Source organism: Bison bison, unplaced genomic scaffold (assembly GCF_000754665.1).
Source record: "Bison bison bison isolate TAMUID 2011002044 unplaced genomic scaffold, Bison_UMD1.0 scf7180017864473, whole genome shotgun sequence".
Lineage (NCBI taxonomy): Eukaryota > Metazoa > Chordata > Mammalia > Artiodactyla > Bovidae > Bison > Bison bison.
The window spans coordinates 18,074,465-18,086,561 of NW_011495034.1; the positions used below are offsets into that span (position 1 = coordinate 18,074,465).

Here is a 12,097-nt window from a genome sequence, read left to right on the forward strand (position 1 = left end):
GAGATGGGTGGATGGCATCACTGACTCGATGGACAAGAGTTTGGGTGAACTCCAGGAGTTGGTGACAGACAGGGAGGCCTGGCATGCTGCGATTCATGGGGTAGCAAAGAGTCAGACACAACTGAGCAACTGAACTGAACTGATTCAGTTTCTATGAAAAAGGCAGCTGGGATTTTGATAGGGATTGTTCAAAATCTGTAGATCAGTTTGGGAATATTGCCATCTTACAGCATCTTAACAGTAGAATAGTATGTCTTTTAAGTTTCATTTAACCTGTGGGTTCTTCCTTTTTCTTTATTTTTGTTTCCTTTATATTTTACTTACAAAGAAACTGAGTCTCTGTCTTGTAGAGTTTTTTACCCTCTAGTTTTGCTAATTGCATCCCCATGGTATTCCTTTATACCCTGTGTTTTGTGTAAAATGGTAATTAGATCTAGAGCTTGATCAATTCAATTTGATTTTTTGGTAAGATTACTTCATATGTTGTTTTGCATTTCCTATCATCATCATTATCTTAATTAACATATGCTCTGTTTGTTGCTTAGTTACCTTGGGAGTCATAGCATACTTATGCATAAAGAGCTTCTTTATTCCTATTTAAGGCTGTGTAATCCATAGTATGGTTGTACCATAGTGTATTTATTTAGTTTATTGATGAATATTTAGATTGTTTTTATTTTCTAGTGTGATGTTTCATTAAATAACCCTGTGCATGCATTATTTTTCACATTCACAATATGTCATGTTAAATACTTACAAGTAGAATTATTGAGTCAGATATACATTTGTAGTTTAGATAAATATTGCCGAATTGCCCTACTAAGAAATTGTTCTAGTTTATATTCCCATCAGTGATGTAAGAGTTCCATTTTAATTGGGATCTTTTTAATATATAAGAAACTTGCTAAATTGTGGCTGCTTAAATAGGGTAAGTATATATACTGTGTGTAAAGTGTCAGTAGAAATCTAAATGTATTACAACTAGTTACCAGGGAGCCCTGTATCTGGTGCTTATACACTGATAGGAACTATCTCCATCAGTCAGTGGAAAGGAAAACTTGTGGGCTTCTTTAAACTCTCTAAAGGCAGACAAATTGTATTTAAGAGCCATCTTTTCTTCGTTATTCTAAAGCCCTTCTTCCTACCCTTTCATTCTTATTTTAGAAACTGGACAAGAAATATCCTCTTGGTAGGAGCTAAGGCCCGGTGAGAAGACTGTCGCCTGAAGCTTTAGAGTCTTGACCTTGGCCAATAGAAAGATTTGTCCCTTGAGTCCCCCAGAAGATAGCTCTGTTGTCCTTATGGAGATTCAGGCTTCCCCACTGGAGGCACTGGCTTAAGCTCTGAGCAGATCCAGTGAATGTGCCAGTTGGTCCCATCTACTCTCATGTCACGCATCTGTCTGAATCCCAAGAATGTTCTCCATTAGTAATTTTCAGCGTCAGTTTAGTATGATAATGTGGTCTTGCAAATACAGAAGTTGGCAGGAAACTTCACCAAATGGGTGAGATCAGAGGGCACCATCTTGTTCTCTGTGGGCATTTAACTGCTTTTGGAATGAAATTTGTTAGAGCTGCCATCTCTTTTCTTTCTTGAAACTTCCTAGATAATTGGGAGATATGGTTCTTTCACTTAAACTTTGCTAATGCTATCATGGTCCCGATTCCTTTGGTTACATTTCTGTGGCTGGCTTCCATCTTTCCTTTAGGTCAGCTCTAGTCCTCCACAGGTGCTGTGAACTTGACCCTTCTTTTCTAAGATAGACCTGAAAATTCAATTCATCCTTGAAATACTTAATAAAATGATACATCTCACTGAATAGCTCCACACAAATTCCTTTTCTAAGTAGCTGATTCATGCCCTTATGACATCAGGGTTGTTTTTTTTTTTTTTTTAAACAAAAGTTCCTCAAAATGCTGAAAGTGTCATTGTATGTGTGAGCATAGTAATACAATGAATGTTCAGGTAATAAATGAAATACAGTTTGATATTCTGTCCTAAATTTTCACATTCTCTTCACTCCCACCTCCAAAATCTAGCCATTTGTAGTGAAACTCTGTAATGCATTTTCCTGCGTTCTCACACATTCTGAATGTTGTCCTGCTCTGTGCCCAGGGGGTGGGATAGAGAAAAGAGCCCTTACCTTCCGGAGACTTACAGTCTAAGAGAATGTGGATAAGGAGAAGAGAGTCATTAGGACTGTCAGTCTTCTATAGCCTTCCTGGCTATAATACAGGAGTTATGGAGCTAGAGGGGCTGTCCTTCCTAATTAAGTACCCTAGGATACTCTTTAAATTTTTGCATTTGGCTTTCTTAAAAATTGTATGAATTAGGTAGTCCTGTGCACATAATAACAAATTGAAAAGGGACAAAAGAGTGTGGAATGAAAAGTTGTTTTATCTTACAGATCATTGAATACCAGTACACACAGAGATGCTCTACTCTTCTTAATGGCTGGATACTAGTCCCTTACATTGGTCCTCTATTAATGCACCTTTTGGTTTCTGTTATCAGCAGTGTTGCATGAATATCATTTAAGTGTGAAGAACATGGCCACATTGTCCTACATTCCCTCAGCAACATTATATATAAATGCCTACATTCCCTCAGCAACATATATAAAACATATATAAATGCCCCTCCTTACATATTGTCTATGCTTTAAAGTCATTTGTTTCTTTTTTGGTGAACTGTTTGTGTCTTCTGTCTGCTTTTCTATGTGGTTGTTGATTGGTTGTTGGTTTTGGAATAATTTTTTATATCATAAAGAAGTTAGCTTTTGTGATACTAATTGTAAATATTTGCCTGTTTTTTTGTAACCTTGTTACCACCTCTTCTGCAGTCATTGTCAACTCTCATGTCACTTTTCTGCATCTCCATGTTTTCACATTGCTTATCTGTAGCAGCTTCCTTTTTCCTTATTGGTAATTCCTGAATGAGCAAATGAACTGTGTGTACTGGGTGGTTGAGATCTCTGTCTGCTTCTCAGTGGTATCTTTTTACTTACTCCTCATTTCAGAGGTGTTAGGGGCTTGTTGCGTCGCTAGGAGTCAGACATGACTGAGAGACTTCACTTTCACTTTTCACTTTCCTGCATTGGAGAAGGAAATGGCAGCCCACTCCAGTGTTCTTGCCTGGAGAATCTCAGGGACGGGGGAGCCTGGTGGGCTGCCGTCTGTGGGGTCGCGCAGAGTCGGACACGGCTGAAGTGACTTAGTAGCAGCAGTAGCATCGGGGGCTTGTTAAGGCAAAACCCTAGAAGGTAGTATGCTTGTCAGCCGGAGACAATGAGTGGAACTCCAGCCGTACTGTGTAGTGAGCTCTGGGAACGTTTTAGAACATCATCTTTTGATTCAGGCTTAGTATAATGTTTTCTACTCTAAGTGGCATTTAACTTTAGGTGGGTCTTTGGACCTCCCTCATCAGCAAAATGGGGGATCCTTACATACCAGGTTGTTTCAGTGATTAAATGAGGCTGAAACAGGGAAGAAGAAGGGGTGGAGGAGAGTCCTTAACTTTTCCTCTAACCTTCAAGTTCTGTGTTTTCTAGGTTGAGGCTTTCTGTCATGGAAGTGAGGCCATGACAGTGGGTTTCCTTGGGCGAGAAGAGCCTCAACTACTTGGTGACATCCTATGTGGTCTTAAAATGTTCGCTGCTGTGGCTTTAGTTTTCTCAATTGCAAACGAGAATTCAAAGGAGATGAGTGTGATGATAGTGTTGACTGCATAGTGTTGTTTTGAGGCTTCCAAACGTGAAGCCCTCAACACATGGAAAGCAGGCCATCAACTTTGGAAAAGGGTGCTGAAGTAACAATCCCACCTGCTTTTTTGCAGAAGCCTCGTCCTGCGTGTCTCTGGGAAGCACCTCCCTGAGCAGTCCCTCCATCCACTGTCCATCCGCGGCTGTCTGTATTGGCATCCTCCCGGGCCTGGGCGCCTACTCCGGGAGCAGCGACTCTGAGTCCAGCTCAGACAGCGAAGGCACCATCAACGCCACGGGCAAGATCGTCTCCTCCATCTTCCGAACTAACACCTTCCTCGAGGCCCCCTAGCTCCTCTATTCTCACCAAAGGGTGCTCCTCCCCAAGAGTAGACTGGACAGTTCATTCTGCCTACAGGCATTACTTCCCACAGAAAACTCCTTTGCCTGCTCCTTATGCACATCATGACATTTTAAACTGCATCTAAAATGTGCCAGAATCCACCTGTGGCCAGACTTGTGTTTGGTTTCTCTTTCTACTCCAACACAGATGCCCAAGCCAGTCCCGCAACCTCTGTCCGCACTGATGCAGATTGCGGCCCAGCTGAAGTTTCACCAAAAACACCCTGGGAAGATAGGTACCATGCAGCTTGCAAAGAGTTTGGATTCTGGTGCCTTCTTGTTTTTTCTTTTTTTTTTTCTTTTTTTTTTTCTTTTTCCAACATCATTAAGAAGCAGGGACAGTTTATTGAATAGATACCATTTAAACATTCTATTCTAAGTGATTATATTGCATTGTGGAATGTGTGGCAGGCGGGGGTGGGGCGAGGAGAGCCCTAGTAATGGAACAGCGCGCAAGGCCCTGGAACTAGCTGATTCTTGATGTTGTGTGACTAAGTAAAGATTCTAAACTACGTCCACAGGGGGTGTCACTTAACACTTATTGTTCATTAATAAGTTTTTTCTTACCCTTGGCTATTCCTTCTCCCTCCATCTAATCCCACTTCAGATTCTAAATCTTAGAGAAACAAACACAGGCCTTATTTTGTTGTAGCCAGAAATCAGAAGTACTGATAGTGTGTGGACAAGATTACTTATTTCTGGCAGCTCCTGATTCTAGTATTGCAAGTCAGTGGAACACTGCCCTCTCTGTTGGATACATTTATATTTGTGGCTTCTAATTGTGGAAGCTGTTTCTAACCTAAAGGTGCTGCCCTCGTACTTTTCTCTGCTTTGGTCTGCTGCCCTTCCTGCTCTGCTCTTCCCATTCAGAGCAGCCAAGACCCGGAGGTGCTGCTCCACCCCTCTCCTAAAGCGGGGCAGGGGCTCTCCCTTTGGGAGGGAAAGAAGGACAAGGGGAGACAAGGTATGGAGGCATTGAGAACAGAGGTGACCGTCAGGTTTAACAACAGCAATCTGGAGGCTTCCCTGCTTCAGAGGAATGAGCCCATGGAGTTCTTTCTTTCCCTGGGTTTGTATGTCAATTGTTTCTACTTCCTTGGGTGTGAGACAGAGAGACACACACAGAATGTGTTGACACTGTGATGCTGGCAGGCAGAGAAGCTACTCTGTTTTATTGTGGGCAGAGAGGCCCCTGGATCTCTTCCAGCCCACTCCTTTTCCCTCCCAAAGCACTGACACACTGGTGCCCACTGGCAGATGGCGACTTCCCTTCACCCATAACCGATGCCTTGTGAATTTTTTTTCCTTTTCAGAGCTACTCTGTGCTAATTGTTCCTGACTGTCAGTACAGGTGCACCAGCTCCATCCTAACAAACAAGACTGAGGTAAACTGTAGGCACCTTCTGCCTATGCTTCATTGTTCCTGCGATTGTGCTGTTGTTATTACAGCCCGTACCCAGGGCAACCTCAGATCATCTCAGGAGGCAGACAGAGGAGCCAAAGTCACGATCTTCATGTGGTTTGACTTTTCAGAGGCCATTACTATGCCTCATGGCCTCTGTTGATGTTGGGAGAAGTTGAAAAACGGTTGCATGGATTAAAAACCTGCATTACTTTGAAAGCTAATCCACCTGTCAGAGAACAAGATCTTGCTTTTCCTGTACTGGAGCTTGTGCTTCCAACTCCCTCCCTGTCCATTGTAACAGCTAGATTGTGTCGAGGAGGTTGAGACTCTTCAGACTGCGATTTCTGCTCTGTATGTCACAAGAGCGGTTGAAGATCACTGGTGATCATTTCATCTTTCACCATACCTGTTAGTGGACAGCCCTGGAGCTGAGACACGAGTTCTGTAGAAACCACCAGTAGCAAAGCAGGGTCTGGTCTGCCCAGTGGAGGAAGCTGCCCTGGAAAAACATCTAGTGTAGACTGTGTGTTTCAAACCCAAAGAACAGGAAAACCAAAGATAGAAGGAAACACTGCCTAAATCACAAAATGCAGCTCTCCTGCCTTAGTAGATAATTAGGATTTTATAACCAGATAATAAGAAATAAAACTGGGATTTGGGGTGGCTTCTTAAAACCTATTGCATTGTCCTGATTGGTAGTCTTCTTACAACTTTGAACCATGTGAGGGAGAAAGCTTGTCTATGAGGAATGCTGTTGCCAGCCCTGTGCCCAGGAGAGAAGTCTGATTTCTCAAACCCAGAGTTGGGAGGGCATTCTAGACTTTTTCAGGAGCATTCTAGACTGAAAGTCAAACCCCTAATGAGGACTGGCTTAGGCTAGTTCCTTGCCTCCTCATTATTCCCTTCTGGCTACCTCCCAGGAATCCCAACCTGGTTTTGCCTTCTGTGGATATATCACAGTGGCTTTGTGCTTGGAGCCAGACATTTTTTACTGGCTGAGTCACTTGGGCGAAGTCCTTAACCTCTCCGAGCCTCAGTTTCCTCCTTGGTAGATAGGAATAAGGATACTAGCTTCACAAATGAGGGTGAAAGATGATCTGGATTAGATACTTGGTGTGGTACCCGGTGCTCAGTAAATGGTAGCCATCCTAATGGTAGTACTGTTATCCTCGGCCTCCCCCATCTGGGTAGTGTCCAGAGTTTCTGTAAGTGGTGATTTATGGCAGGTTTATCCATCCTGCTGGCATTCCTCAGTTGTAGCTTGAACACTGCCGTGGTGATGGGTCAGATCTGGCCATCAGAGCTCCAACCGCCTGCGTCTCCTGTGTGCTTTCCTCTCAGTTAAATGTTAATTGCTCAGGCACACCCCGTTCCTTGGCTCGGGTGTCCTAGCCGTGGGTATATGGCTCAGCTGTCATCTTTAAGCCCCTCCAGGAAAACAAGAAAAAGCTTAGTGGCAGTGCACCATCACTTGGATTTGGATGTTTCTTGATTTCTTGGTGTCCCCAGCCCACTTAGGCGTAACAGTATGGAATGCAAGTTCTACTTGGTGGGAGGCTAGATCTTGGCAATACTTCCATAGTGTTGAACACAAAAAGCCAGTTGCGCATTCTTGCCTTAGTGACGCTGGCAGGGGCTGGTGTTTTGCTCCCTTACCTGCTGGAGCAAGGGTTTAGGGAGAGGTGAGTCACACCACAAACAGGCAGAATGGGGCCCCAGCATCAGAGCTCCGCGGAGCAATGGTCAGCATGACCATGAGACAATGTCTGCTCTGAGCTTTAGGTCTTCGGCTGGGCATCTCCTTCAGTTTTAGGCATGGTCATGCATATCCGTATCCCTTAATGTTAATTTGTTCATCAGTCGGCATTTACTGAGGGCCCACTGTGGTTGGACCAGGGATGTGTGGGATGTTTGCAGATTATAGTGTCTTCCATCCCGAAAAAAAAGTCCCGTGAAGCAGCCCTTCTCTACATTTTATAGAGGAAGCTAAAGCTCATAGTGATTCAGTGACTCGCCCAAGGTCACACAGGCAGATGTCAGAACCAGAATCTTAATTTGAGCCTGTAAGTCTGGGTTTCTGTGGTTTCAATGAAACTTTAAAACAAATGCTTGTGCCCAGGCCTTAGTGGAGGTGACTCAAGAGTGAAGGAGATTTCTGAGTTTACTTTTCATCCTGCTATCCATGTGCAAGAACCAAATAGCACCAAGGCGTGGTTTGTTCTTAGTGAAATACAGTTGACATATAACAGTTTCAGGTGTACAACATAATTATTCAATATTGTGTATATTGTGAAGTGACCTATCATCACAGTTACCAAACCATCTTTTTCTCGCGATGACAGCATTTGAGGTCTACCGTCTTAGCAAGTTTCAAATATACAAGCTGGTATTATTCACCATAGTCAACGTGCTGTATGTTACACCCCCAGGACTGACTTATTTGGTTTGTTTTTCACGTGGTGGTTTACCTGGTCAGGAGTTGAGTACATTCCTTTCCCCGGTGAACTCAAACCAACTGGAAGTAGAGGGCTTCCTTGACTGATCCATCCAACATCGGGCAGAGAAGCGGGAAGAAAGACATGACTAGATCTGCTCCCTTGTGCGGCTGTGAAGTGGGGGCTGCCGGCAGCACACTGAGGTAGGTGGTCCACAGGAGTTTGAGCCTTTATGATGGGCCTGATGCAAGACAGGGACTCTGCCTTAACCCATCCATCAGATGTCAGTCCCCATAGCTTCACCAGTCTGGTAAATTATTCTCAAGGGGAGGTGTACGGGAGAGGTCTGCATCAGAAGGTGTCTCCCCAATATACGCATCCCCTGGGGGCCAAGGAGAGGATGTGGGGCTGGGAGGAGAAAGCTGTTCCACTAGAGAAGCCTCTGGTCAATCTGAACTTGACAGATTCTCCCAGGCTAAACTGGGTACAAACTTCCCTGGGTGTGACATCCAGCTAGACTCACTTCAGCTACCAAACAGGAGGGTAAAGTCAGCAGTCGTGGGGTGTTATTTCACCCACCATGCAGTCTTACAGCTGGCCTGAGCAAGGTCTGGGTATGAAGCAGAGGTGCCAGTCCTGGGATTCTATCCATAGGGCCAAGATGGCCCTTGGCTGGTGGGCTGTGACTTCCCAAATGTCACTGAAGCTCCCTGCAGTCCTGCAGCCCTCTCAGGAGAGGTGAAGATGTCCTCGAGAATGTTTCAACCGAGTTGGTGGCCATCGAATCAGCAGACGCATCAGAAGCCTAGGATATACATGTCCCTCGCTCACTCCCACCAGATGGACACCAGATCCTGAACTTACCAGGAACCTGGAGGTAGCAACATGCCGATCTAGCAGGCCACTAGTGTAAGAATTGCTGACCTGGGAGAGTAGGTTAAGATGACTGACTGCCCAGTTCATTGGAGAGGAAGGGCAAATTCATTAGCAGCTTGAGCAGAAGATGGCCTCGTAGAGTCTCAGGAAGACAGTCAGTGCAGTTGAACAAGTGCGGGCTCTGGAGTTGGCCAGACCTGGAGCTGAATTCTGGCTCTGCCTCTAATAGATTTGATTAGCCTCTGCTTGTTTCCTCATCTCTGAAATGGTCATAGGCAGGAGCTGGTGGAAGGGTTCATCAAGATTATGCCTGTAATATGCTTAGTGGGGAGCTGGAAACCTAGTGCTTAATATGAATGTCTGTTGTTGTTGGTTGCACTCAGGCCTGTGGCGTAGGGCCTGACTGGACCTCCAAGGAGGAGGTGGACAAGAGAGAAAGATGTTTGTTATGTTGAGGAGGGAACTGGACTTCTGGGGTTTCAGAGATGTGTCACCTGGCTAGTTTCATGAGGTTGGGCCTGAGCCCAGGGTGGGGCCTGTGAGAGAAACCAACGTCTGCTGCAGCCAGGACAAAAGCAGCCCTGTTTAGTTAGCATCCTGAAGCCAGAGAGGCTTTCACGCGCTGTAAACCACAGGGTGTACCCCAGTGCCTGGAGGACCTCCAGGAGGAGCAGACAGGTGGCAGCGACTGCAGTCTTGTGGTGGGGGGAGCAGGTTTGGGGAGACATAGGCCAGGGTGTGGACCAAGAGGGAGGGCAGGGCACCATGTGTGTTGGCCAGGGCAGCATGGGCTCTGCCGGGGCCCAGGAGGCCTGCGGCCACTGGTGAGGGCTCATGCATTCCATCCTGCTGCAGATGTTTATTGAGCACGCATGATGTGCCAGGCTGTGTGCCAGTTTAACAGCTGTATTCTGTTTGTGTGGAATGCATGTCCCCAGGTAGAGGTTATGGTACCAACTTCACAGGCTTGCTGGGGGAAAGGCGTTCTCATGTTTCCTTTCCCAGATCAGTGAGCCTGTCAGGTCCCAGCTGAGGAAGGAGCTGACACAGGGACATCCAAAACTCCTTTATTACCCTGAGTATAACAAATAGAACATGGTCACAGTATTAAAAAAACAGGAGGAATTAGGTGCAGGCTACCACAGAGTAGGCACCGGGGACACGTTCCTTTGAGTCTGCAGCTAGTTACTTGGAGAAAGCCGATTATGATTGTAAAAATTTTATTCTCTTTAATAATAATTCCACTAAAATTATACAAAGTACATTCAATACTTAAGAGTGGCGAGGATGGGGAGAGGAGGACAGGAAGCCAGTTTGGCCTGGAAGCATCATCAGTCAAGTCCAACAAAGGAAGCCCAGCTGGGCTGGAGGAAGTTGGGGGTGGGGGTCCGGCTGTAAAAAATAAAAATGTGGATCATTTAAAAAAAAAAAAAGGGCCACCCACAAGGAAGCAGGGTGAGCGTGCATGTTCCTGGGGAGGGCAGGAGGCCCAGCCGGCATGCTGCTGCTGGGTGAGGGCTGGCACTCAGGCGGGCTCCGAGTTGGTGGGGGGCAGGTTTTTATGCTTGAAATACTGAACAACTTGTTGGGGCAGTTCTGCCAGCACAGCTTTGGCCAAGGTCTCTTTTGCTGCCTGCAGGGTAGGGTGGAGAGTGAGAAGAGAGAAAGGATTACTGGGTGAAGTGGGGAGGCGCACCACACCCAGGCAGCTGATATAGAAAGTGTCCCTGGAGGACAAGCTGGACCAGAAGACCAGAGCTGTCTAAAACTAGCGTCCCTCATCCAACTCAAACCTGAAATCCCACCCTCAGCAGCACTTTCCTTTGCCTTGACACTAAGTGTGACTCTTACCTGAGCACTCCACGTGCCCAGGAGTAACATTTCAGGATGGATTTGTCTGTAGGAGGCTTTTGGGGGAAAGAGACGGTGGAGGCGGGCTGCACAGCCTACTCATCTTGCAAACATTTCCTGATCTCCTTGGTCAGGATCAAGGGGCTGCAACTGTCTGATTTGCTGCTCATCACCCAGACACAGGCCAGGTACACCAGGAGCTCGGTCAGTGTCCGTGCGGTGCCTGGGTGGGCAGTGCTCAGCACTTGTCCTCAGGAAGCTCACACTCAGAGGAAGGAGCTGAACCAGCTCAGGCAAACCCACAGGGTACTGGGCGCAGAGGCGAGTACCACTGCTTCCAGGCTGGAGTGGCCAATTCTTCCTGGGACTAGCTCCCAGGACCTGAGCCACAGCACCCCGAAGTCCTTATGGTTGAGGCAGCAGAGGCCAGGAGGAGAGGAACACAGTGTGCCTCTCGTCGAATGAGAGGTAGGCTCCAGGCTGGCAGTACAGGGTGGCATCTGAGAGCTGCCTCTGGGGCTGCTTGTGGGCCCTGCTGCAAGGGCAGTGCCCAAGAAGTTAATGCCAGCCTCCCTGTAAGCAGACCTGGGTCCCCTGCAGAAGGACCAGAGCCAACTCCAGGAGCATAGGAGGCCTCCAGTTCCCCCTTAGAGAAGCCCTCAGGGAGAGGAGGCCATTGTAAGGTGGGCCTTGTTTTCCACCTGAAGTGAGGAGGCTGGTGAGCTATGAATCCCAGGAAAGCCCCTCGCACCTCAGGGCCTCTGCTCTCATCTTTCTCCTGGGATGCTCTGCCCCACGTGCATAATTCTGACTTGGTTCAGGGTTAGAAGGCAGGTCCTCCCAGAACCCCTATCTTGAAGTCCCAGTCTGGACTGGGCACTGCTCCCCTGAGTTGCTGAAGCAAGTGCTCAGCGACTGTCACATAGCCTCATCTGGGGACAGGGCCTGGCATGGCCCCGGGCGTGTAGTAAGCCCTCAGGAAGTATGTAGTCAACAGAGCTGAGGGTAGAAGAGCCTAGGACCAGGCAGGCAATCCCAGCGCCTTCAGCCTGGATTATTAACTGTGCTGGTTGGGGTCCTGTAACTGCCCCCTCCCCAGTCTGCGCCCACACTCACGTTGCGGAATTCTCGAAAGGGCACGAACTGCACAATATCGCGGGCTGCCTCCTCTCCTGTGTGGGAGCGCAGCATGCGGCTGTCCCCGTCCAGGAACTCCATGGCCGCAAAGTCGGCGTTGCCCACGCCCACGATGATGATGGACATGGGCAGCTTGGAAGCCTGCACCACGGCATGCCGCGTCTCCTCCATGTCACTGATGACACCGTCCGTGATGATGAGGAGGATGAAATATTGCTGTGGGAGGGGGTCAGCAGGCACTCAGCACAGCCCAGGGCCCCTGGCTGCCCTTCCCCTCCCTCCTTTCCCACC

The 12,097-nt window shown here is 47.2% G+C and overlaps 2 protein-coding genes across 3 annotated transcripts in view; one reads left to right on the forward strand and one right to left on the reverse strand.

Moving 5' to 3' along the window:
• Positions 1–4,620, forward strand: part of FAM192A (family with sequence similarity 192, member A) — a 40,921-nt gene extending 36,301 nt beyond the window's left edge. For both annotated transcript variants that reach the window (XM_010861898.1, XM_010861897.1), the window contains exon 7: positions 3,835–4,620. In XM_010861898.1, the coding sequence (XP_010860200.1) occupies positions 3,835–4,052 (218 nt within the window). In that variant the 3' untranslated portion in view covers positions 4,053–4,620. The remainder of the gene's footprint in view (positions 1–3,834) is intronic.
• A 5,401-nt stretch (positions 4,621–10,021) lies between these two features.
• CPNE2 (copine II) overlaps positions 10,022–12,097 on the reverse strand; it is a 32,779-nt gene continuing 30,703 nt past the window's right edge. Inside the window, exons 14-15 of the mRNA XM_010861899.1 lie at positions 11,786–12,022; positions 10,022–10,451 (exon numbers count right to left, since the gene is read on the reverse strand). Of these exons, the coding sequence (XP_010860201.1) occupies positions 10,344–10,451; positions 11,786–12,022 (345 nt within the window). The 3' untranslated portion in view covers positions 10,022–10,343. The remainder of the gene's footprint in view (positions 10,452–11,785; positions 12,023–12,097) is intronic.